The sequence below is a fragment of the Osmerus mordax genome, chromosome 5 (genome assembly GCF_038355195.1).
Source record: "Osmerus mordax isolate fOsmMor3 chromosome 5, fOsmMor3.pri, whole genome shotgun sequence".
NCBI classification, from domain to species: Eukaryota; Metazoa; Chordata; class Actinopteri; order Osmeriformes; family Osmeridae; genus Osmerus; species Osmerus mordax.
In genome coordinates, this window is record NC_090054.1 from 7,091,868 (window position 1) to 7,116,212 (window position 24,345).

A 24,345-nucleotide genomic window follows, 5' to 3' on the forward strand; every position below is an offset into this window, starting at 1 on the left:
GTGTTAATAATGCAGTCAACCAAATAAATGCATTTTCGATACACAGCCTTAAACATTGCAGACTGCAACTTAAATTCTATCAGTGCAGACGTTGGAGGGACATAGTGTCTATTCACCTCTACGTCATGCTGTCTATGACAAAAAAAATCGCTTTGAAAGAAGAGGACGCATGCACTGGCAGGAAGTCAAGCCAACAGCTGATACTATACATTTTCAGCACCATGGACAGGGTCATTCTGCATTGTGAGTGGTTAGCGACGCATATAAAAGGATTGAGCATTACCCTCTCTGCACAATCCCATAGCAGGATTACAGCTGCAGCATGAGCAATAGAATGGAGCACAAATCGGGCTCTCCAAATAGGAGAACTCAAAGAAACTATTTGCAGTACTATTTAAGATCTGAAATCCTCTCTGCATCGCGGAAAACTTCAGTGACACCCATGCCCTCACCTCTGTATAGAGGCAATGCAGTGAATGATGACTTCGATTTGGGACCGGTGAGCCTGGATCTTGCTAACCCTTTTTCTGGGGTGTTACAGTTAACGAAAATGAACGAGAAAGAGCAACTGCATGGACTTAACGACCGCTTTGCTGGGTTCATAGAAAAGGTGCGTAATTTAGAGCACCAGAATCAATTACGAGAGAGGGAAATCGAGGACATCAGACAAAAGGCGCAATCCCCCTCTGTGGCACAAGAATTCGAAGTGGAGCTCAGGGACCTCAGAAATCTAGTTCAAGACATTACCCTTCAGAAGTGTCAGATCGAAATGGAACACGAGAACCTGGAGGAAGATTTTCAGATCTTGAAGAAATATGACAAAGAGGCGTGTAAAAGATCCGATGCCGATAACAGCTATGTGGTGTTAAAAAGGTATGCGAATGACGCATACCTGGCAAAACGTCAGATGGAAAAGAAAGCTCAGTCTCTAGTAGACGAGATTACGTTCCTTAAAAAAATACATGAGGTTGAGGTGTCAGAGACGGTCGCCCAGATCAACGAGGCTCAAGTAAAGGTGAAATCACACAACTCTGGAAAACCAGACCTTAGTGCGGCTCTCCAGGACATCCGGGCACAGCTGGAAGGTCATGCCGTATCTGACATCCAGCAGGTAGACGAATGTTTCCGTGCTCAGTTTGTAAAATTGACCAAGGCGACTGAGAGCAACAGAGAAGCGCTGAAAGCCACAACACTCGAAATCCAGGAGAACAGAAGACGCCTGCAGGGAAAGAACATTGAGTTGGACTGCCCGAAAGGCACAAAGGAAGGTTTGGAAAGGCAACTTCGTGAATTGGAGGAGCGCCACAACAAGGAAATGATTCATTATCAGGTCAACTTTTATTTTGAAGACACATCCATAACCAGCATGAATGTATTATTGTATATTAAACATAGTCACTTTATTTTAGAAAAGAGAAAGGAGAGATTTGAAGACTAAAATAAAGCATGTTTCCTCAGAAGTAGGCATACTCAATCATATTTATATGTTGTTTACAGGATGCCATTAAACAGCTGGAAAAGTATCTTATTAATGCCAAGTTTGACATGTCTGGCCACCTTAGAGAATATCAGGACTTGCTAAATGTAAAGATGGCACTGGATGTTGAGATCCTGTCTTACAGGTAAACCACATCAACACTCTGGAAAAAGTTTGAGCACAATGTAATTTATAGCAGTTATGTTTTGTTCACATGCACATTGTTCATGTCAACCCCTCATGTAGGAAACTCCTGGAGGGTGAGGAGACCCGCCTGTCCACCATGTCAGGTACCCACATCTCTATGCCGTACATCTATCACCAGTCCCCAGTCTACACCTTGCCATGCCTTTCCAGGCAAGGGGGCCAACTCGCAGGGTAGAGCCCCAGTACAAATTTGTTGAGGAAAACATAACCGAGACCACCAGGGAGGTTGCGATATCTGAGTTCGAAGAGTCTGGGTCAGAGGAGAACATTGGCGGAGAGGCAGGGGACCAAGGGGAGGGTGGCGAAGCGCAGATGGGGAGCAGTGATGGGAAGCAGGGGAAGCATGCAGATGAGGAAATTCCAGAAGAGGAGGTTGAGAAAGTGACTAAAGTTCAGAAGGTAGAAATATCATCACAGGATATGGAACATGCAAATCCAGACAGCTCTGGTGAGGGAGAGGAAAACAAGGAAGACACTTATACACCAAAACAAAAAGACAACACTGTCCCAGATGTATAACGTCCAAGAGAAATCAGATCAGAGGTCATCATGAGCAACGGGGAAAAGGAGAAAGGTGACACAGCAGATGCTGAAAGTGAGAAAAAATATGGATATGAAGATCCACTGAAGAAAAAAGAAACCCAACCACAGGTTCTTGTGAGTGATGACGACAAAGATATGCTCCAAGAGGACAGCAAGTCCACTAAGAGTAGGCTAACCAAGGAAACAACAGAGTCAACTGAGTATAAGAAAGCACAAGATTTCACAACCAAAACACCTGAAAATAAGGAAAAAGTCACAGAAATCCGCAAGAAAGTAGAAAGCCAGAAAAAAGAGACTGTTAGTAAGGGGATGGCATTGTCAGTAGATGACAGAACAGTAAGTGAAGCAAAGACATCTCCCAATTCAGATGAGAATGAAAAGATCAACAGTGAGAGTCAAGCTAAAACAGGTCTGATAGAATCTCAAGAGTTAGAGAAACAGGTAGTTGCAGCAGTGGAAAACAAAGACTTGAGCAAGGTGGTGCCAGACAGCACCAGAACTACAAAAATATTAGAGATTGTCAAAGAACCTGAAAAGGTGAGAGATCCTAAAGATGCATCTTAAAACACAAAGAAAGCTATTTAATCTGAACATGAGGTTTCTATATCCAAGACACCTGCAGAGAAACAAGATTTCTCAGCCAAAGCGAAGACATATGATTGGAGTGCAAGAGAAGAGGAACAATCAGTGGAAAACAACCTTGTTGAGAGAATTGTAAAGAAGTGAAGGAGTTGACAAAAATATTCCAGGGTCAAGCTGTGACTTCCGAAGACAAGGCAGATTCTAAAACCTCTGTTTAGAATATCCATTGGGAGGGACAGTTGATGGTTTCCTGTGGAACTGCATGATCAATACAAGCACAGGAGACAATATTAAAACCTCTTGCATATGCTTGGCTTTGGAATATTAACCAAAGATAATGTTATGCTGTCTTTTAGTGGATATGTTCCTCTCCATGAATGTTGGAAATCTTGAATGTGCTGAAAAATAAACGCTACTTGAAGTTCAGTCCTTTTTAAAGCTTTTAATTGTGACCAACTATATATTTCATGTATTCCAGAATGCAGGTTTACTCAAGAGTGATTATACAGTACCTTCCACCCAAGTCTTTATCAAATAGAGCAAGTGTCAACACACCAACCTTGTAATCACAGTTCCCATTTACAGCTACACGACACCTGAAGAGGTGACCTTGACCACAAACATCAATTTTATTATGCAGATTAAAAGTCTGCTGACATAAAATTCTTCTATTGCTTGATCAAACATCGCTCGACTATCTTATGGTTCCATGGTTTTCCTGACATTCCAAATAAGTCATCTTAGGACACTAAAATAGCAGACTTTAAAGTGACAAACACAAATGCAGTTCAAATACTTTATTGAAAAGTTAACACATAAGGACCTCCAAGGTTTCCTGTGAGAATGTCAGTTACCCTGTGACAAGATTGCCTGAGAGACCACACATCACATCTGGAAAATGATCCAGTTGAGCATTATTGTGAACCATAACACACATTCAGGTTCCCCAAAACATACAGGCTACCAAGTTTAACCACCCCAAAACGACTTGGTTTAGTTTAAGGGAGGGCTCCGTGTTCATCTTTGAAATAACATGGCCAAACCATGGTACAACACAGCTTAAGCTTGTTCTTGTGTGCATTGAAAAAAAAAAAAAGGTCCAATTGAATAAAAATAATAGTTTTGTATACTCATGTTCTGAATACAAGTTTCAAATGGGAGATGTGAAGACAGCCAAGGGATATCAGATCTATGGATGATCAAATCAGAAGAAAGGTTATGTATAAACCCAAGCATAACCATGTACTTATGTTTTACCAAAATAAAACACGTTTCAGGAATCAACACAAAGGAGCCACAACCAACCATATGGAGACGTGTAATTCACTGTCATGGAAATGCTATATGAGGATTTGTATTAATTGTTGACCCACTGGAGAGTGTCTTTGGATGGAAACATTTATAAAAGCAAAACAGATTCAATTGCAAGAGCACCTCTAGATGAAAATGAGTTTGTTGTAGCCTTTAAAACTGTCCCTCCCAGACATCCCATTGCTGGTTTGAAATGGAAACACATTGATGCCAGATTCTTCTGATTCCCTTGTCCACTTTACCACAAAAAGTGCTTAGGCCTCAAGTTCCAAACCGAGACCCAGCTTGTGGCCTCCAGAGTTGATGCTTTTACCATCTACAAGGGCAGACAGGGTGAGCTTCACACCTGGTCAGGAAACAAAAATGGATAACATCAAGTCAGGACTATAATTTGGTGGGAGCTAAGAAGTTGTGTTTTTAAATAAGTTAACCCATTTTGCTAACTTAACTTCAAAGTCAAATAAAAATGAAAGCAGTTATCTCTTAAACCATGAGGCAACATATCAGATATGTACCACAGTGCATTGACAGGTTGTATTTTAGATGGAGCACAATTCAACAATGCACATGTAGACCACCCCTGATGAAAACAAGATACTGTACATACTAAACGTTTTGCCTCCAGGGCCAAAAACATATTTATTAGCGAGCCACGTACTAAGCTAATGCTTCAAGCTTCTCTGATGCCGGATTCTGCTTCTAGGGTGTAATACTCATGCATGCATAGTAGAGGGTTTTCTATAGATAACCTACTACTACCACTACCACTTCCTACTACTACTACCGCTACCTACAACTACCAGTGTGAATCAGGTTAAGAGCTTGAGGTCAAAGAGACCCGAGTAGCACACACTAGTGCTCCACACTGAGGTTACCTTTGGAATGAATGATGAGAAGCATACAATCCTGGGTCAAGTAAACATAAATCAGGCATATTTGAGCCATTAGGCATCACACATGAGATGGCTTACCTGGTCTCAGTGTTTGGGTGTAGCCAACACCAACAAGGCTGGTGTTGTTCACTTTAGCCTGAAAAGACAAAAACAATGGGATCATCCTCAAGATAATCATGGCTCGTCACTGGCAAAAGCAGCCTAATTCACTATTGCGCTTATTCAGTAGTACTCACACTAATAACAGCATCCTTGTCCATCTGGTACTTGGCGGCAATTCCAAAGCGTGTGCTGTTGCTGCCTGCAGTCCAAGCCAAGTTGACCGCCGTTTCGAGCTTGTCGCTCACCTTCTGGTAGATGGAGCCTCCAAATTCTGATCCATCATTTCTATATTAAGGAGTCATTTAGGAGAATAGAAAAGGATGAAGTGTGTGCTAGCATCACCTGTGTCCCCAAAAGCACAGTAATTTACTCATGAAATTGTCATGCATGAGATATTTCATATAGTGTCATTGATAAAATGACCTAAAATAACACACACACACACACACACACACACACACACACACACACACACACACACACACACACACACACACACACACACACACACACTATCAAGTTTTAAAAGTCTGACACATATCTCACATACACATTGGTGTGCAGCTGGAAGTCTCCGGTTTTGTAGCCAATGGCAAAGTTGTTTTGTGTCATCTTAGACTTGGCGGTGTCAAAGGTCATCTGATAGCCAGCAAGCCAGCCCTCGTAACCAACCACAGCAGCTCCGTGGATGGCTGGACCAGCAAAGTCAAAGTCAACATCACACCCCAGGTTGACATACTCACGCTTGTAGGCAGTCTTGACTTTGCCACTCTTCTTGCTGTTGGAAAGAAAAAAATTTAATCTTAAGCAAATACTCAACAGGGACCTACAAGAACATCCGACATGTTGACATGAATTACATCCAGTTACAGAACACAAATTCAACCTACTGTCCACAGCTAAAATACTATCAGTTTCTTATGATCTACATCCAATACTAATGCATTTTCAAAATGAATTGAATTACAAGTAGCATGAGCTTCTAGCTCTAACGGTTTATAACTTAGTTATCAGCTATGCAGGACAGAATGACAAGTGGACATGGCAGTTCCAACATGACAACCCCGTACCCAACCCCATACACATAAGAGCCGAAATGTTAATTCCCACATAAAATGACATGCCCAAATACTTGATTTTGGGATGAACCAGTTTGAGTAAGGAAAGGAAACAAATTAGATTACAGTGAAACAAAACTGTATGCATGGGAAGCAGATTACAACTTGCAATAATATAAATACATATATTTTGACTGGATTCAGTCAAATAATTCTATAATCGTTTTTACAGGGGCAACAATGTAAAATATAGCAAACAAGCTTTTGAATGGTGAGTACTTATTTTATCTTGCATATGAGAAAGTGCATCACCTACATTCACACAATGGTGTAGAAGTGCACTCCCCTCACTAAGAACCATGGCATCCCATCCTTCCTTTGAGGTCTCAAGCCACCCCTCTTGAAGCTCCATCTGGATTAACAATTTTAGATTTGGCCTGAGGGCACCGGAATCTGCACATTACTTTTAGTGATACTTGTTAATAGGTACACTACCGTTCAAAAGTATGGGGGGGTCACTTAAAAATGTCATTATTTTTCAAACAAAAGCACTGTTTTTTTCAATGAAGATAAAGTTAAATTAATCAGAAATACACTATACATTGTTAATGTGGTAAATGACTATTCTAGGTGGAAACGTCTGGTTTTTAATGAAATATCTACACAGGTGTATAGAGGCCCATTTCCAGCAACTATTACTGTAAGTGTTCGAATGGTACATTGTGTTTGCTAATTGCCTTAGAAGACTAATGGATGATTAGAAGGATTAGAATTAGAATGCCAAAGGTCTGCAATGTTGTAATTGCTGCAAATGGAGCATTATTAGACGAAAGCAAAGTTTGAAGAACAAAATTTATATTTCAAATAAAAATAATTATTTCTAATAATAATAATTAACCTTGTAAATGTATTGACTATATTTTCTATTCATTTTGAAAGTTATTTGATAAATAAAAGTGTGAGTTTTCATGGAAAACACGAAATTGTCTGGGTGACCCCAAACTTTTGAACGGTAGTGTAATTTCTCTGTATGTTATTTTTGAGATCCTGTTGTACAACTGTCTTGGTCAACTGTCAAAATTGTTTCATGTTGTACTTAAGATAGTACAGTTCAAAAATGTAGTCTCGTGATATTGTAGTTGACATGCATTTGTTGGACCATGCTGAGATGTTATTCTGCACTGTTGCTGATAGTGACAGACGGCCCTCACTAACCACTAACTGCCTCTACCGTTAGAACTTCTGATCCTTGACTTTTCTAGATGCACTATTTGTTGGATAAAAAAAAATCCACTAAATCAATTAAATGTAAATGCACACTTGACTGGCCTTGAAAGTTCCATTTGAGGACTGACCACCACTCACCCAGACATGTACAGACCTCCTAATCATGTGTTGTATCGGTTGTGGATTAAGTCCTTTAAGAAATATTAGTGCAGAGCAACTACAGGAATCAGATAATCATATGCATAACAGTGTTTCCCACACAAACTAATTTTACATACATATTGCGTTTCGTTATTCTTTAAAACATTTTGTTTACGCCATTTAAAACACAGCGTATTCGTTCAGCTGTATTTCCTTTCCCTGCTCTCCCTCCGTCTCTCGGTCACTCACGCGTCTCTCTCACATACAGACACAGTCCAGGGTTTTTCCTGCATAGAGAAAATGTTGGCGCCAAAGCCGTTTTCCGAGCGCCAATGACATATCCCGAGCGCCAAAGACAAAAAAAAAAGTCTGCGATGAAGAAAGGAAAAAAGCTGTGTTCATCACGCGTGCAATGCATGTCAGCGAATAAGTTCTCAATAGTATGTTTCAAATAGGCTACAGCCGAACCCTCGTTCTGTTTTGATCAATAGTAATCGAGTTGATAAGCGTCTTCTTGTCTGATCAATATGCAACTGTGAGGTGTGCGAATGGACAGAGTGGCCACTAAACGTCGTTCCACTGCGAGGGCCAGCCCGACGTGCACGAATACACCTGTACAAATGCAAATTAAATTTCCACTCAAAATGCTGACAAAAGTTTGATTTACGATTTCCAACGCAGCCTCCATTGGTATTCTTAACCTGGAATGATAATATATAGTGCAGTGTTTCCTCTATGGCTACATTTCTGCCACCACGGTATCAGAAATCAGGCTGTACAAAATTTTTGGCCGTCTATCAGCAGTGATTGTTAGAGTGCATGTCGGAGAATTGCACGGACACGCGCTTCACACCGCAGTTGAGATTGCGTGAGTGCGTCCTTGAGAACTGTAAGTCGTATAACTTATGTTGTCAGTTCATTTAAGCCTGTTATTGTATAAGTCTATAGTTCTTGCAAATTTAAATCAAGTTAACTGGTGATTTTCGTTGTTTGGTAGGCCACTCTGAAGCATGTACACTGCCTGCTTCATTTGATCTTGATAGGCTAAGCATTCTGTAGCAAATAACAATAAACCCACTTTTTATTCATTAAAACTACTTCAGCATAATAATGCTCCTAAAATACAAACCTGAGCAAGGGCAGCAATCGCTATCGAATCAACAGACAACTTAGCTAGCAGGGGAAGAATACAAACAACGAAAATCACCAGTTAACTTGATTTAAATTTGCAAGAACTATAGAGTAGATAAGGGAACTCATTTCTATTCTTCCGTTTCTGGCAGATAGGACTTGAATGGGGTGTGAATTTTGTATAGGGTGTTAAATGTGTGCATTTTGGGTTGGGCAAATTATTAACGAACAAATTATTAACGAAGGAATTATTTTGAACCCCCCCGGCCTGACATGGAACACCCCCTCCCACCACAAATTGCTTTCTAATCTGCGGGAAACACTGCATAGACATAAATGCATATGATGGTAGAGAAACTCATCTTACCCAGTGTTGGGAGAGAATGTTGTGTCAAATGTCAGCTTCAGTCCCTTAGCAATCTGGAGGCAAAAAGGCTCATATTAAATAAACCGACTTATTTCGTCCATCTTAAACTATGAGATGTTTGCATGTTTCAGACTTGTGACCAACCTGGTCTTCAACTGTGATCTCGGTCCCCAAGGTATTATCAGTGTTCCACTTCTCTGTGAAGGTCAGGCCATACTCTGACCTCTTGTATTTGGTTTCCAGGCTCCCGACCACTTTGCTGGTGTCAGTATTGGATGAACCAGCAGTTTTGAATTCCTGTTGAAGACACCACACAGCAAACAATTTAACATGGACAAAGCATTGATGAGAACAAATTATCTGTTTAAAAACACAAACCTAAATGTTACCGAGTCAGATAGCTATTGTGATAAGTTTCAAAGGTCCAACTCCATATGCTCCCAACATAGGCCTACTCATAAAATGTGCACAGGATATTCCTACCCTCACGTACATTACATATATATATATATATTTTATATACAGGGATTTAGTGGAGGCTAAACAAACGCTGTTTACGCACCTCCCAAAATAGCGTTTATCCACCTCTAAATTGCGGAAATTGCGTTTATCCACCTCTAAATAGCGTTAATGCGCGTTTACGCACATATAAAGTTCCCTGCGCCTCGTATTCTGTCGTTGGACTAATCCCAAATAAATTTGGTGTAATTTTAATACACCAAAGACTTCATATTGTTGAACATATAAGCGCTGTAGTCTGAATAATTTCATCTGCGCTGTATATGGTCTGTGACCCTCCAATCAATGCGTTGCGGCGGCAGCGACACCAATCAGGATCCACGAAGTATGTAAACACATACACGTTGTGGATTAGCCTACCTGTTCGGAATGGATTAATTAGCCATGGATATCAGACGATTTTTGAAGAGACCATCTATTGCTCCCACTCCTACAGATGCCCGCAAAAGGCCTCAAGTACAACGTAAGATCAATTCACGTTTGTAAACGTTGTTTTGGTTCGCACAACATCGCATTAAGACAGGGACAAACGCTAGCGGCTAACCTACTATTAATAACGTGCTTTCAAATACGATGATGCAGGTACAAGCCAACCTTACCGGTTCCATCTAAATAGGCCTAATGAAACATAATCATAAATAAATAATACAATTCATAGTTTACCCACCTCTAATTTTAAAACTACACCACTGATTATATACACTGACTGTGGAACAACCTTAATAGTTTACATAATCATATAAACCTGCTCTTCAAAGGGTCATCTCGCATTTAGTGGTACACAAATTTATATTGAACAGGTAAATTAACTGGGTCAGACAGCTCCTATTCACCAGGTACTTACATAAACAGATGTAATCTAACAAATCTCCACTGTTTTGGACTTGATTGGTGTGCTTTTATAAATGTTAGACAACATTAATACATCTTATGTCCAAACTCACCACTCCACTGGCCGACTTGGTCTTGACATCAAGTTTGACCAGGCCGAACCCTTCAAACAGAGAAGATATCATTGCATGAACCACATAACAACCAATTATTCCAATTGAAACTAGAGGGGGTACAATTTCTGCTTGCTTGCATCGGTTGCAGATGGGTCCCTTTATGAACTGTAATTATTACAACTGATATTTCTGTATATTTTATATATAAATGCATTTATTATTTATAAAGATTACATAGATTTAAAAGCATACATTTGTTGCTGCTCATTTACAACTCAGAATACTAAGCAGGGCTCAACATTAACATTTGTGGGTTTGCAACTTACTGGCCCCAAGACAATTTTTACTGGCCCCCCTTACAAAAGTTGTAATTTATCATTGTTACAACAAAACCAAAGACTTATAAGTTGTGTTATTCTGTTAACATGTTTAACCATTTATTAAACACATCCTGGATATAAAAAGAACAAAAATGAAATCAAATTTCTAGTGATAAAAAATAAAAAGGTAATAGTCTGCAAAACAATTGACTTTTAACCTCAAACATGACGTGCTCTCTTCCCTGATGACAGCCATCTCTGCACAACTCTGTCTGGCAGAAACTGAAACCTCTGGTCCCTCAATGCTAATATATAAAAGCTTCCATAGCATTTCATCAGTATGATACTAAGTACCCAAGTTAACACCATTCTCATCATTCTTCTGCTGCAGTTCAATAGCCTGGGGGAACGAGGTGAACGGCTGGCCCGTCTTAATTACGTGATATGCCGTTGTTATAAGTCGTGCAATAACACGATGGGCATCGTTAAATTCCTGACCAGCATGGTCAACGGCATGGATTGTCAACCATCCGCTTAGCTGTCACGCAAACCAGGTGCTGTCTGCTAGCATGGTTGGTCAGGGATTGCTTTCTAAAATTGTCGGTGCCTGTGTAAAAAGATCTACTTTCGTCCGCTTTAGACGGGAACATACGACAGACAACAGTGCGTCTTCTTCGTTCCATAAAAAAAGTTGCTTCCGTTTGAGCTCGTAGCTCTACTTTGCTGCCATCTTCACTTTGTCTCGCGCCAGTTATTAAAAAATGTATTGAGATTAGAGAATTACAATTTGACAACCACTCGTCACTCACTACTCAACTCTTGATTTGCAAACTGTGCGCCCCACGGGCTGCAAAGTTATTTATGCATTTAGCAGTTAGCAAAACATATGTATGGAAGCAAATCGTTACCAAAATTCAATGTGGCTGCATTATTTGACTCAAATGAAATTAGTAATCAATCATCCTATTTGCATTTTAATTTTCTTCAAGAGTGCTAAATCTTTCACTTAATTAAAATGAATAAGAAATAGACATTTGAGATTTAATTTTCAAAATATGCCCCAGCAAATAGATACCAAAATTCAATTTGAAATGTAAAATTTGAAAATTCAAATGCATTTCCAGAAATGCATTTTCAAGAACGTGGCTGCAAAATCGTGACCACAATTCAAATTCAAATGCATTTCCAGAAATGCATTTCCGTTTTAAGAACGTGGCTGCAAAATCGTGACCACAATTCAAATTCAAATGCATTTCCAGAAATGCATTTTCATTTTAAGAACGTGGCTGCAAAATCATGACCCCAATTCAAATTCAAATGCATTTGCAGAAATGCAAAATGAACGAAAAAGCATTCTGAGCGGCGCAGCAGAGTGACGTCAGTAGCCGCTCTTCTTCAGCTCCTGAAGTGGAATAATATCACACTGTTGTAATTATGAAAGATGGAGAATGAGTATGGATTATATGATTGAAGTATGCCTTTTAATCACCTTTGTACTTTTATACTTTTATATGTTACACTACTGGAAAAGCCTGATGCAAAGCCATTGATTGTTTAGTATTTCCCCTAAGATATAGAAGGAAAATTAAGCCCCAAAAGTGTTATTTTGGATGATTGGGGCTGGGTGTGAAAGAAGGCTATAAGATCAGGTTCCTACCATAGAAAACAACAAAACGCCCAGTGTGTCTGGCCTTCAAGGTCAGAGTAAGTCAAAAAAAAATAGATGATTATAATATTAATATTGTACCAATAGCAAATGTACAGAACTGATAAGGTTTTGCTATAAAAGGTTATGTCCGGAGAATATTTCTCAGTCTGATTCTGCAGAATTTGGCTCACGTTTGAAAGGAATCACCCTGTTTGTATTGGATTCTGATTAAACACTTTGCATCAAACTCTGGAAGTTTTTGTGCTGTTTTCAAACGTAGAAAAATTAACCCAAGGACTTAGTACTTTGATTTTCTTCATCACTCCCTGCTGACCGAGCTACCCATCTTGTTCGGTAGGGGGCGGTGTGCACATCTGCATTGCATTACATTGCAAATGTGCCGGGAAATTGATTGAATTGCCGGGTCTTTAGAGGACGCATCACAGACTGAGCAACTTGATGTCAAACAATGACTAAAACAGTGGCAGAGCTACTATTAATGTGTAAATCTGTGACGGCAGAGTATGCAGCCAAGCTCTCTATGACTTGTTCTACTCGGTCACGGGCATCAGACTCATATATTATTAGATTCTACCTGCTCAGCTAATTCTAACAGTGTTTGCACAATTTGAGGGAGCGCCATGATCTGTGATGCGTCCTCTAAAGCAGCGGTCCCCAACCTTTTTTGCGCCACGGACCGCTTTCATGTAAGACATATTTTCATGGACCAGCAGGACGGACTGGGAGGAAAGATAGGCCCTGGACAGCTGCGCTGCTAATGCACATTCTGGGTTTGATGTGATCCTAGTTAGTGACTTCCACACCTAATGCGATAGTTTAGCTGATTTGAGCGAAAAATAGTTTTTGGAGTTTTATGTAAAATAAACAGCCGTTTTTTCAATTGACAAAACCATGTCTAGTGAATGTGATGTATTTTTGTCTCTTAATTTTTTTTTCTCTTTAAGTTTCTTAGCCTGGTTTTCCATCGTTATATTGTTACTAGCTAGCTTTCGATGTGTCAGTCACACTGTTGTGTGTAACTATAAGCTACGACAGTGACACCCGAAGTGCGTTCCTTATATCCAGTTTAGGCCTATTCCATAATTTTGTTTGATTGCTGTCACGGCAGAAAATCCCGCTTGATGTTGGAAATGGAAGCAGGATTTTCAGTGCTTTAGTGGCGATCTCAGGATAGCCTTCATCCAAAACACCGATAGAGTTGTTGTCTCAAACAGGCTCCATTGAGTGGTAACTATCACTTGTCAGGTGTCAAGAGGAAGAGACGCGCATGATACCGCTCAATAAAGCCCACAAACTTGCTAAAAAATGAGTAAACACGCGTCTTTGCAGAGCTTTTTTGCTCAGGGGAAAAGGCCCGCGAAGGAGAGAATCGGGTCATTTTTCAGAATAAAACGTCTTTCAGACGTTTGCAATGTAATGCAATGCAGATGTGCACACCGCCCCCTACCGAACAAGATGGGTAGCTCGGTCAGCAGGGAGCTGAAGAAGAGCGGCTACTGACGTCACTCTGCTGCGCCGCTCAGAATGCTTTTTCGTTCATTTTGCATTTCTGCAAATGCATTTGAATTGTGGTCACGATTTTGCAGCCACGTTCTTGAAAATGAAAATGCATTTCTGGAAATGCATTTGAATTGTGGTCACGATTTTGCAGCCACGTTCTTAAAATGAAAATGCATTTCTGGAAATGCATTTGAATTTTCAAATTTTACATTTCAAATTGAATTTTGGTATCTATTTGCTGGGGCATATTTTGAAAATTAAATCTCAAACATCTTTCTTTTTCATTTTAATTAAGTGAAAGATTGAGCACTCTTGAAGAAGAAAATTAAAATGCAAATAGGATGATTGATTACTAATTTCATTTATGAGTCAAATAATGCAGCCACATTCTTAAAATGCAAATGCATTTCTGGAAATGCATTTGCATTTGAATTTTGGTAACGATTGCTTCCATACATATGAAGGATGTTAAGTTTTACAATGCTCATTTTTTTTCCAATCAATAATTTGCAGTGGCCCGATCGGGCCAGTGAGTTGCTAGTTTAACTGTCCCGAAGTTACTTTTAACTGGCCCCGGGCCATCGTTATTGTCGAGCCCTGCAAGAGTGAAGAGTAGAATGAAAAACAGTTGTCTTCTCATTTCTACGGTGGCCAACATGTGCAACCGTGCTGCAAACTAAGAAAACACATGCAAATAGACAAAACAAGCAAATTAAGAAAACATCTTCATTAATTTGACAACACATGCGCAGCACTCAGCAAACGCGCTGCAAATACACACAACACAACCTCTCTGGCTGGTCTAAATAAGTATGTAATCTTCGGGTGTTTTGCTCAAGCTTGTTCAGACAACAGGTTATTGCTGCGCTTTTGAACACCGCTTGCATATTTTCTTTTACTCATGTCTCTACCGTCATCTAGCAGAACGTAATGATTAGCATCATCAAAAAAAAAATACCATGAAGAAAAATAACAATGGTTCCCAATTCCCCTTGCCCGGACGCGGGTCACCGGGCCCCCCCCCCCCGGAGCCAGGCCCGGGGCTCGATGGAGAGCGCCTGGTGGCCGGGCCTTTTCCCATAGGGCCCGGCCGGGCACAGCCCGAAGAGGCAACGTGGGAACCCCTTCCAGTGGGCTCACCATCTGCAGGAGGGGTCATGGGGGTCGGGTACAGTGTGAGATGGGCGGCGGTAGGGGTGGAACGGTACATGTATTCGTACCGAACCGTACGGGTGTCACGGATCGGTGAATGAAATTACACAGAGAATACACGGTATAAAATGAAATAAAACTTGTGTGCAAATTAATGTAATGCGGAACTACTGTTAGATACTCGTGTTCTTTCGGGACATCTAATCTGAAGTTCTGATTGGTGCCGCCGTGAGTCAGAGATAGGCTAGCTAGCAGCACTAAGGATGACTATGGCGAGTGGTGGCGACCCACTAGAGATAGAGGACCTGCCGACCGTTTTAAGATTGCAAGTTTGGGAAAACTTCGGTTTCCCATTCAGTTACAGTAGTACAGGCGAGAGAGTTGTGGATAAGACGAGCACTGTCTGTCGGCGTGGTTCAGCAGTTATGGGCAGTGACGTGCAGTCTGGGTAGGCAAGGTAGGCACTGCCTACCCTGCCAAAATTCAAACGTAAACATTTTTATTAAATCATTTTATTTAATAAAATTGTATTTTTACTGTTTATTCTTGTGATTTATATATGCAATGTGTGTGTTATTGCAATTGTTTAGACGTTACGATGACGAATGTAGCAGTTACGCATAATCAAATACCAAAAAATACATTAATTGTAGAATAAGCAGTGCTTTTACTGTCCGTTCACTGCAGATGACAAGCGAAAAACTCACTTGCGCACTTCGATTCTGTATTCTTCATGTACTGTAGGCTACCAGTCAAAAGTTTGGACACATTTTCCCATTTAAGTGCCTAGCCTCTTACTGACATCACCGCACATCACTGGTTGTGGGGTATGTGACTGGAAATACATCTAACATGCTAACGCATTTGGCGTGTGCTAAATTACAAAAAAATATCCGACGCCATCACCCAGGTGTGCCAATCACTGGAACGAGACAAAAAAAACATTTTTCAACTTCTCCCTACAGTGCTTAACCAGCCATTAGATACAAAAATAGGGCCAAATAAATTACTAACGCAATCGGAATTTACATGTCTTCTTCAATGCCCCGTATTCACTCGTAGAGGAACCTGGTTTGTTTTGCTTTTCCCTCCGTTGTACCAAACTCGTACTGAACCGTGATGTCTGAACCGCGGTATAAACCAAACCGTGACTTCAGTGTACCGTTCCACCCCTAGGCGGCGGCCGAAGGCGGGGGCCTTGGCGGTCCGATCCTTGGCTGCAGAAGCTAGCTCTAGGAACGTGGAACGTCACCTTGCTGACGGGAAAGGAGCCTGAGCTGGTGCGCAAGGTAGAGAGGTTCCGGCGAGATATAGTCAGCCTCGACACATAGCATCAACTCCGGAACCAGTCTCCTCGAGAGGGGCTGGACTCTCTTCCACTCTGGAGTTGCCCTTGGTGAGAGGCGTCGATCTGGGGTGGGAATACTTGTTTCCCCTCGGTTCGGCGCCTGTACGTTGGGGTTCACCCTGGTGGGCGAGAGGGTAGCCTCCCTCCGCCTTCGGGTGGGGGGACGGGTCCTCACTGTTGTTTGTGCTTACACACCAAACGGCAGCTCAGTGTACCCACCCTTTTGGAGTCTCTGGTGAGGGGTGCTGGAAAGCGCCCCTCCCGGAGATGCCCTCGTCCTCCTGGGGGACTTCAATGCTCATGTGGGCAATGACAGTGAGACCTGGAGGGGCGTGATTGGGTGGAACAGCCCCCCCAATCTGAACCAGAGCAGTGTTTTGTTGTTGGACTTCTGTGCTAGACACGGCTTGTCCATAACGAGCACCATGTTCAAGCATAAGGGTGTCCATATGTGCAATGTCTTGGAAACTCGGGTGAGGAGAGGGGCGGAGCTGTCAACTGATCACCACCTGGTGGCGAGTTGGCTACGATGGTGGGGGAGGACGCCGGTCAGGCCTGGAAGGCCCAAACGTAATGTGAGGGTCTGCTGGGAACGGCTGGCAGAATCCCCTGTCAGAAGGAGCTTCAACTCCCACCTCCGGGAGAGCGTCGATCATGTCTCTGGCAAAGACCCGGGCGTGGGAGTTCGGCGAGGCCATGGAGAACGACTTCCGAACGGCTTCGAAAAGGTTCTGGACCACCATCTGGCGACTCAGGAGGGGGAAGCAGTGCACAGTCAATGCTGTATATGGTGGGGATGGTGCGCTGCTGACCTCGATGGGGGACGTCCTGGATCGGTGGAAGGAATACTTTGAAGACCTCCTTAATTACACCAACACGCCTCCAACGTGGAGGCAGTCTGGGGACATCGGGGGGGGGGGGGGGGGGGGGGGGGGCCTTCTATCTCTGGGGCTGAGGTGGTTAAAAAGCTCAGCGGTGGTAGCGCCCCTGGGGTGGATGAGGTCCGCCCGGAGTTCCTTAAGGCTCTGGATGTTGTAGGGCTGTCTTGGTTGACACGACTCTGCAACATCGCGTGGACATCGAGGACCTCTGGACTGGCAGACCGGAGTAGTGGTTCCCTTCTTTAAAAAGGGGGACCAGAGGGTGTGCTTCAACTTTAGGGGGATCACACTCCTCAGTAGGGATGGGTATCGACAGTTAACCGATTCCTTGGAATCGGCAGCCAAATTCTTTAACGATTCTGCTAACGGTTCTCTGTGCCGTTGCGCATGCGCAAACTTTTATAGTATATTCAGACTGCAGCAAACATGGCAAAGAGGCAGAAGCGTTCAAAAGTTTGGTTGTATTTCACACGACAAAATGACAACAACACCACTTGTAACGCGTGTAAAAACATACAGTTAGGTCCATAAGTATTTGGACATTGACACAATTTTCATCATTTTGGCTCTGTATACCACCACAATGGATTTGAAATGAAACAATCAAGATGTGCTTTAAGTGCAGACTTTCAGCTTTAATTTCAGGGTATTTACATCCAAATCAGGTGAACGGTGTAGGAATTACAATACATTTTATATGTGCCCCCCCCCCCTTTTTAAGGGACCAAAAGTAATTGGACAATTGGCTGCTCAGCTGTTCCATGGCCAGGTGTGTTATTCCCTCATAAAGGGAGTTCGTTATTTCATTGACAAGGAGCAGATAAAAGGTCTAGAGTTCATTTCAAGTATGGTATTTGTGTTTGGAATCTGTTGCTGTCAACTCTCAATATGAAGTCCAAAGAGCTGTCACCATCAGTGAGGCAAGCCATCGTTAGGCTGAAAAATCAAAACAAACCTATCATAGGAAAAACATTAGGTGTGGCCAAATCAACTGTTTGGTACATTCTTAAAAAGAAATAACGCACTGGTGAGCTCAGCAACACCAAAAGACCTGGAAGACCATGGAAAACAACTGTGGTGGATGACAGAATAATTCTTTCCCTGGTGAAGAAAAACCCCTTCACAACAGTTGGCCAGATCAAGAACACTCTCCAGGAGGTAGGCGTATCTGTGTCAAAGTCAACAATTAAGAAAAGACTTAACCAGAGTAAATACAGAGGGTTCACCACAAGATGTAAACCATTGGTGAGTCTCAAAAACAGGAAGACCAGATTAGAGTTTGCCAAAAAACATCTAAAAGAGCCTGTACAGTTCTGGAACAACATCCTATGGACAGATGAGACCAAGATCAACTTGTACCAGAATGATGGGAAGAGAAGAGTATGGAGAAGGGAAGGAACTGCTCATGATCCAAAGCATACCACCTCATCAGTGAAGCATGGTGGAGGTAGTGTTATGGCGTGGGCATGTATGGCTGCCAATGGAACAGGTTCCCTTGTATTTATCGATGATGTGACTGCTGACAAAAGCAGTAGGATGAATTCTGAAGTGTTTTGGGCAATATTATCTGCTCAGATTCAGCCAAATGCTTCAGAACTCATAGGACGGCACTTCACAGTGCAGATGGACAATGACCCGAAGCATACTGCGAAAGCAACCAAAGAGTTTTTTAAGGCAAAGAAGTGGAATGTTCTGCAATGGCCAAGTCAATCACCTGACCTAAATCCAATTGAGCATGCATTTCACTTGCTAAAGACAAAACTAAAGGGAAAATGCCCCAAGAACAAGCAGGAACTGAAGACAGTTGCAGTAGAGGCCTGGCAGAGCATCACCAGGGACGAAACCCAGCGTCTGGTGATGTCTATGGGTTCCAGACTTCAGGCTGTCATTGACTGCAAAGGATTTGCAACCAAGTATTAAAAGTGACAATTAGATTTAAGATTATGTTAGTTTGTCCAATTATTTTTGGTCTCTTAAAAAGGGGGGGGGCCACATATAAAATGTGTTGTAATTCCTACACCGTTCACCTGATTTGGATGTAAATACCCTGAAATTAAAGCTGAAAGTCTGCACTTAAAGCACATCTTGATGGTTTCATTTCAAATCCATTGTGGTGGTATACAGAGCCAAAATGATGAAAATTGTGTCAATGTCCAAATACTTATGGACCTAACTGTATGTCAAGATTAGAAACAGAGCGTTTACCTAGTGTGTCAACATGTAAAAATGTAACAGAGGCGAGACATGTATCCTTGCAGCAGATTAAAGGTAGGTTGATAACGAAGACAACCTCACTCTTACAACAGACGGTACTAGTAAACTGGGCCACAAATTCGGAACCGCTAGGGTTTGTTTTTCTGATGGGACTAGGCTACATTTAGGTCAAGCAGAGAGCAAGCATCCGGCTCTGCCCAACGCATGGTGCACAATATAGTCAACATGGTGTAGAAGACGATATGGGTGGGCTCTCAGACAGGATTTTTTTTTTTTATAATTGAAAATTGATAGGCGATAAAGCAAGTACTGAGAATAAATTTAATGAAATACTCTCTCAGTACCGTATGCAAATATTGCCAGAAATAGTCGATGGTTATACTCAGTTAACGTTACCTGACTCAGAAAAGTCTAAACTTGCTGTAGTCAGTGAATTGTTTTGTGGGACGCATGTCATTGATGGACTGGCACATCAAACAGGTGTTACTTTAGATATGTGGGAGACACTAGTTTTTAAGGGAGATAAGGTAGGTTGCGTAAAGTTAGATTCAACCCTTAAATCAGGGGGAGGGAGAGCAGTACCGTAAGGCTCATCCGTACTTATTGATACAATACAATTAGTGTTTACTTTTTGTCCATCATAAACAAACAGAAGTGTTTAAATCAAGGTATTTGAAAAAAATGGGCAATGCCAATGTCACAACAAGCACCTAACACCCAAGCCCTGTTCAAGGTTAAATACACCCCAAAGTGGCCAAAAATTAACATTACAGCAGTAGCGCCAAACATTTGTATTTTTGTGTTCTCGATTTAACATCATTATTTATAACGAAGTACCGGACACCGTTAGCTCGCAATGTACAAAGAATGTAAGTCATATTTCCCGCCCTGGCTAGAAGCAGAGCTCTGTGACGTACAACAATGGTGTTCTTAAAAAGGGAGCTTGACAGCCTCTCAGTGCCACAAAACTCAAGGCTTAAAGCGGTGGAACGTTATTTTTTTTATACCTAAAATCACGCCTAAAAACTGGATTTGTGAGAAAATTAATAGAGGTAACTGAAATCTGACTTCGGGTTAGTTTAAGTTACGTTAGGTTACATATGGAATGGAAAAACAAACGGAGCAAAACTGATAGGAAACTTTCGGTCAGTCCCCCCTATACTAGGTAGTCACGCGTGTTTTCGTGACATTAGGGACGTTAGTGACTGTGGTTAGCAAGTTAGTAATTTCAGCCTAAACCGTGCAACGGAACGTAAATTAAAATACAAGCAACTCAATCGCCACCAAGACAAACACCAACGTTGTCCATGTAGTCCAAATATTGACAGATCCTAGCAGGGCTCTAGAGTGCAACTAATTTGGTCGCACATGCAACCAAAATTTGTAAGGGTGCGACCAGAGCCTATTTAAGGAGAGCCTGGCCAGTCCCTATTAAGCCCCATTGTACCGAATTTTGTTGCAATTCCACTGGGAGTGATCGCGGTCGAGTGCAAAATTAATGGGAGTCTATGGAGCTAAACGGCTAAATTGATCTCTTCCACCTGATTGTCGTTGAGAAATCTCAGATTTAATTGTAGTTTTTGTATGTTCAACATGGATTACAGGTCGAAAGTTGAATGAATGAGTACTTATGTCCTTTCAATTTCTTACAGGGTAAATCGTTGTTGCCCATAACACGCTAGCATTCTGTTAACGAATGCTGATTGGTTAGTGAAGGACTGACTACGACTAGAGATCCCGCTTGATGGCATCTGAAGCAGAACCAGAATGTCAGAGCATTAGCAACATTAGCAACAACATTAAACCAAAACTCTTTCTAGCATGTGTATTGACAGGGAGAGCCTCCCCTGTCTGCTGTGTTTTCGATGCCTCGAGAGAAAAATGTAAGTGACCAGACCTTGCCGTGAAGCAGTATCTCTGGCCGTACAATGTGTATGATGTCAATTACATTTTAAAAGGCTTTTTATAACAGAAAGGCAACTTTCATCAAGCTAAGCCAGATGAAAGTTACCCAAATCTAACACCCAGCAGTGTATTTTTTTGCCTCCCCTTTCGTATTCAGAATTCAAATTACTAGACAAAAAATTATATCCTGAGAAAAGTGGATTTTTACCATAGACCTCCATTCATTCTGCACTCGGCCGTTAGCGCCCTCATATGTAACTAGAGTGGAACTGCAACCGGTTCATAACCCGGAAGTTTCCCAAGAGTGGCAGTTCTCCCCATATTAGACATTCTCTGGTGCGAATAAAAATCTTAGGTCGCACCGGTGCACCTAATGCCCTAGCATCCGCTGCCTTTCCATGAACGAAGCGTTTGTTCTCCTTTGACGGAACTCACATATGGTTGGATCATATTGTGGTCTAAACCAATCAGAGAGAGATGGGGAGGGTATTTGCCTCTGATTGGCTGTGGTCCAGATATTCCTGTAGGCCTACACCACTCTGTGTACTGTGTGATTGAAATTGCGACCTGAGCACCAGAGAATCAGTTACGGCAATCAGCATCAGCAAAATAAACGAAAGAAAAAACAGATGACGATCAATGAAAAGAAAGACCCATAGAGTTTTTTCTTTAAGAAAAGTAGGCAGGCCTGGTCGCCCCCAACACTCTCCCCGGTCAATGCTCCGACAACAGCCCAGACATGGAGCTACTTCAGCCACCAGTCTCCCCAGTGCCTGGTAAGATACTTCCAGGGAGTCCTTCGTCTCAGTGAGTCCTTCGTCTCAGTGAAGCACTTTAAAAAAATAAGTTTTTTGTGCTTCAAATTTAAAAAAGTATTTACCTACAACTTATTCTTGTTTAAAATCATTTACATAATATATATGAATGTATATGGAGCGTGATAAAAAGGTGACCTTGAAAATGGGGTGTTAAAGGCGACGCAAGGAAAAATTTGGGGCCACCTAAATTTTGTGCTGGTGCACCTAAATAAAAAGTTAGGCGCACCAGTGCAACCAAGGCAAAAAGTTAGTCTGGAGCCCTGTTATGGGTGGGAAAATAAATAATTATAAAGAAATAATACATATATATGAGAGAGAACAAAAGGTTGTGCTCTTGCTGAAGGCAAGCACAACCAAATATCCTATATTATGTAGGAAGCATCAAACCACTTGTTTTTACCATTTATAAATTGTCACTTCGATGCCTACTTTAGAATAAAATAAAGGTACCATAGCCTTTGTTGAAAATATCCTTGGCAGATTTGCCCAGATCAGCATATGAGGGAGGCACAGCCATTCTACCTGCAGAATGAAAAAAGAGAGTTATTAAACAGTCTAATGATCCTATACCTTACAATAACGGCATCTGACCTAGGCACAACTTAAGTAGACAATATTTCCAGTTGAGTTTGATAATGGCTGTGTGAACCCTTAATACTTTCTTCATTAATAACTCAGCGTTGGGTGGAAGAAATCATTACTGAGGTAGTTATTTGAGATCAGAAGGCCAGGTTCACCTGCTCAAAGGGTAAGGGGTAATGCAGTTTCTGTATTGCAGATGACAGAAGAGCTGGTAAACAGACGTTCCAGCGTACTTTTCTTTCCCAAAATGAATAAAGTGTAGTGTACAACTACCACTAGCACAAGAGCTTGCGTGTATCAGACATTATATTAGTGATTAGAAAAGTTAGGCAGTAGTTAACATAAGTTTCGTTTAGGTGCATGTATGATATCTAGGGAGTTAATGTTCCGTAGCTGCAGCTACTATTGGCGACGCAGAGCAACTAGCTCGCTTCATGTCAAGCAGTGCAGTGGGCAAGGTTAACAAGAAGCCATTTTAACATAAAAAGCTAGCAAACGTTATTTTGAAATGGCCACGTTCAAAACTGTAGGAAATGTGTCGAGAAAGAAAGTAGACGTAAATACGTTTCCCTAAACAGAAATACAAGCGACTGCATATGCAAGTCTTATGATATTACAGAATTCGGTTGAACTCAGCAGCCAGTGTTCCTTGAAAAAGCTGTAGTCTAACTGTGTAGCAAAAGAAGCTGTGTATTTGATAACAAGGTGGCCATGCTGGCATATATGATTGCACCGAAAGCCAAAAACATTAGGGATACCCTTGGGGTCAGTCGTTTTTAACACATCGCCAAATCATCTCAGATATGACATGTGCTTCGGTTCGGGCGCGCCCGTACTTTCTAGGCCCTGCTCTAGCTGCACTAGCTAGAAGTAGTACTAGCCGACTGTTGGTAAGCTACTACAGTACAGTAGCAGTTAGCTGCAGACAGTGACACACCTAGCTTAGCTTGATGTTAGAGCTTTCCGGCCAGCATGGTCATGCACTGCGACAATCGTTCCCCATAAGAGTGGATCAACAGTGGCGTGCAGGACTTTTTGCGTTGCTTACCCGTTGGAAATTTGTCTTGCGGTTAACTAAAGCGACTTTTATCCTGGTGTTTCTGACACCACGGTGCTGTTTTTTGCTTCACCAGTTGGAGGGCGAATTGAAGGAGACTGCAATGTAACTCCAACCTATCATTATCATCCTAGACATGCAGGACCCCTCACAGGATCACAGCGCGCCTGCATAGAAATAACATTTTAGCATACCAGGGCTGCCAACTTTTACAAAAGGCTCGCGATAGCTTCCCCCCCCCCCCCCCCCCCCCCCATGCAAAGTTTCACCTTGATATGTCAAAATATGACTGAATTACAGCTGTTTGAACTTGGACCAAATCTGACAATGCTCGCCATTGGAGAAACGGCTTTTTTTATTATGTAATTACGGAACTTTATGTAATCCATGTCTG

The 24,345-nt window shown here is 41.8% G+C and overlaps 2 protein-coding genes across 2 annotated transcripts; one reads left to right on the forward strand and one right to left on the reverse strand.

The window, feature by feature from the left end:
- Nucleotides 1-550: 550 nt before the first annotated feature.
- On the forward strand, nucleotides 551-2,791 carry LOC136943313 (neurofilament medium polypeptide-like). The gene is made up of 5 exons (XM_067236582.1): nucleotides 551-1,330; nucleotides 1,498-1,622; nucleotides 1,724-1,767; nucleotides 1,803-2,132; nucleotides 2,214-2,791. Exons 1-5 carry the CDS (start codon nucleotides 551-553, stop codon nucleotides 2,789-2,791), a joined length of 1,857 nt encoding a protein of 618 aa, XP_067092683.1.
- An 800-nt stretch (nucleotides 2,792-3,591) lies between these two features.
- vdac2 (voltage-dependent anion channel 2) lies at nucleotides 3,592-24,085 on the reverse strand. The gene is made up of 9 exons (XM_067235792.1): nucleotides 23,943-24,085; nucleotides 22,763-22,834; nucleotides 10,503-10,552; nucleotides 9,184-9,336; nucleotides 9,040-9,092; nucleotides 5,666-5,893; nucleotides 5,250-5,400; nucleotides 5,092-5,149; nucleotides 3,592-4,466 (listed from the first exon to the last, which is right to left on the reverse strand). Exons 2-9 carry the CDS (start codon nucleotides 22,827-22,829, stop codon nucleotides 4,375-4,377), a joined length of 852 nt encoding a protein of 283 aa, XP_067091893.1. The 5' UTR covers nucleotides 22,830-22,834; nucleotides 23,943-24,085; the 3' UTR covers nucleotides 3,592-4,374.
- Between the last annotated feature and the right edge of the window lie 260 nt (nucleotides 24,086-24,345).

What these genes read in the sequence shown, in the direction of transcription:
- LOC136943313 (XM_067236582.1), top strand. Translation starts at nt 551, where the DNA reads ATGAACGAGAAAGAGCAACTGCATGGACTTAACGACCGCTTTGCTGGG. An exon ending in CCGCCTGTCCACCATGTCAG is followed by an intron (nt 1,768 to 1,802) that starts GTACCCACATCT and finishes ATCTATCACCAG; the next exon opens with TCCCCAGTCTACACCTTGCC. An exon ending in TGCAAATCCAGACAGCTCTG is followed by an intron (nt 2,133 to 2,213) that starts GTGAGGGAGAGG and finishes AACGTCCAAGAG; the next exon opens with AAATCAGATCAGAGGTCATC.
- vdac2 (XM_067235792.1), bottom strand. Translation starts at nt 22,829, where the DNA reads ATGGCTGTGCCTCCCTCATATGCTGATCTGGGCAAATCTGCCAAGGAT. An exon ending in AGATCACAGTTGAAGACCAG is followed by an intron (nt 9,093 to 9,183) that starts GTTGGTCACAAG and finishes TTTTGCCTCCAG; the next exon opens with ATTGCTAAGGGACTGAAGCT. An exon ending in ACATTCTCTCCCAACACTGG is followed by an intron (nt 5,894 to 9,039) that starts GTAAGATGAGTT and finishes TCTTTCCAACAG; the next exon opens with CAAGAAGAGTGGCAAAGTCA.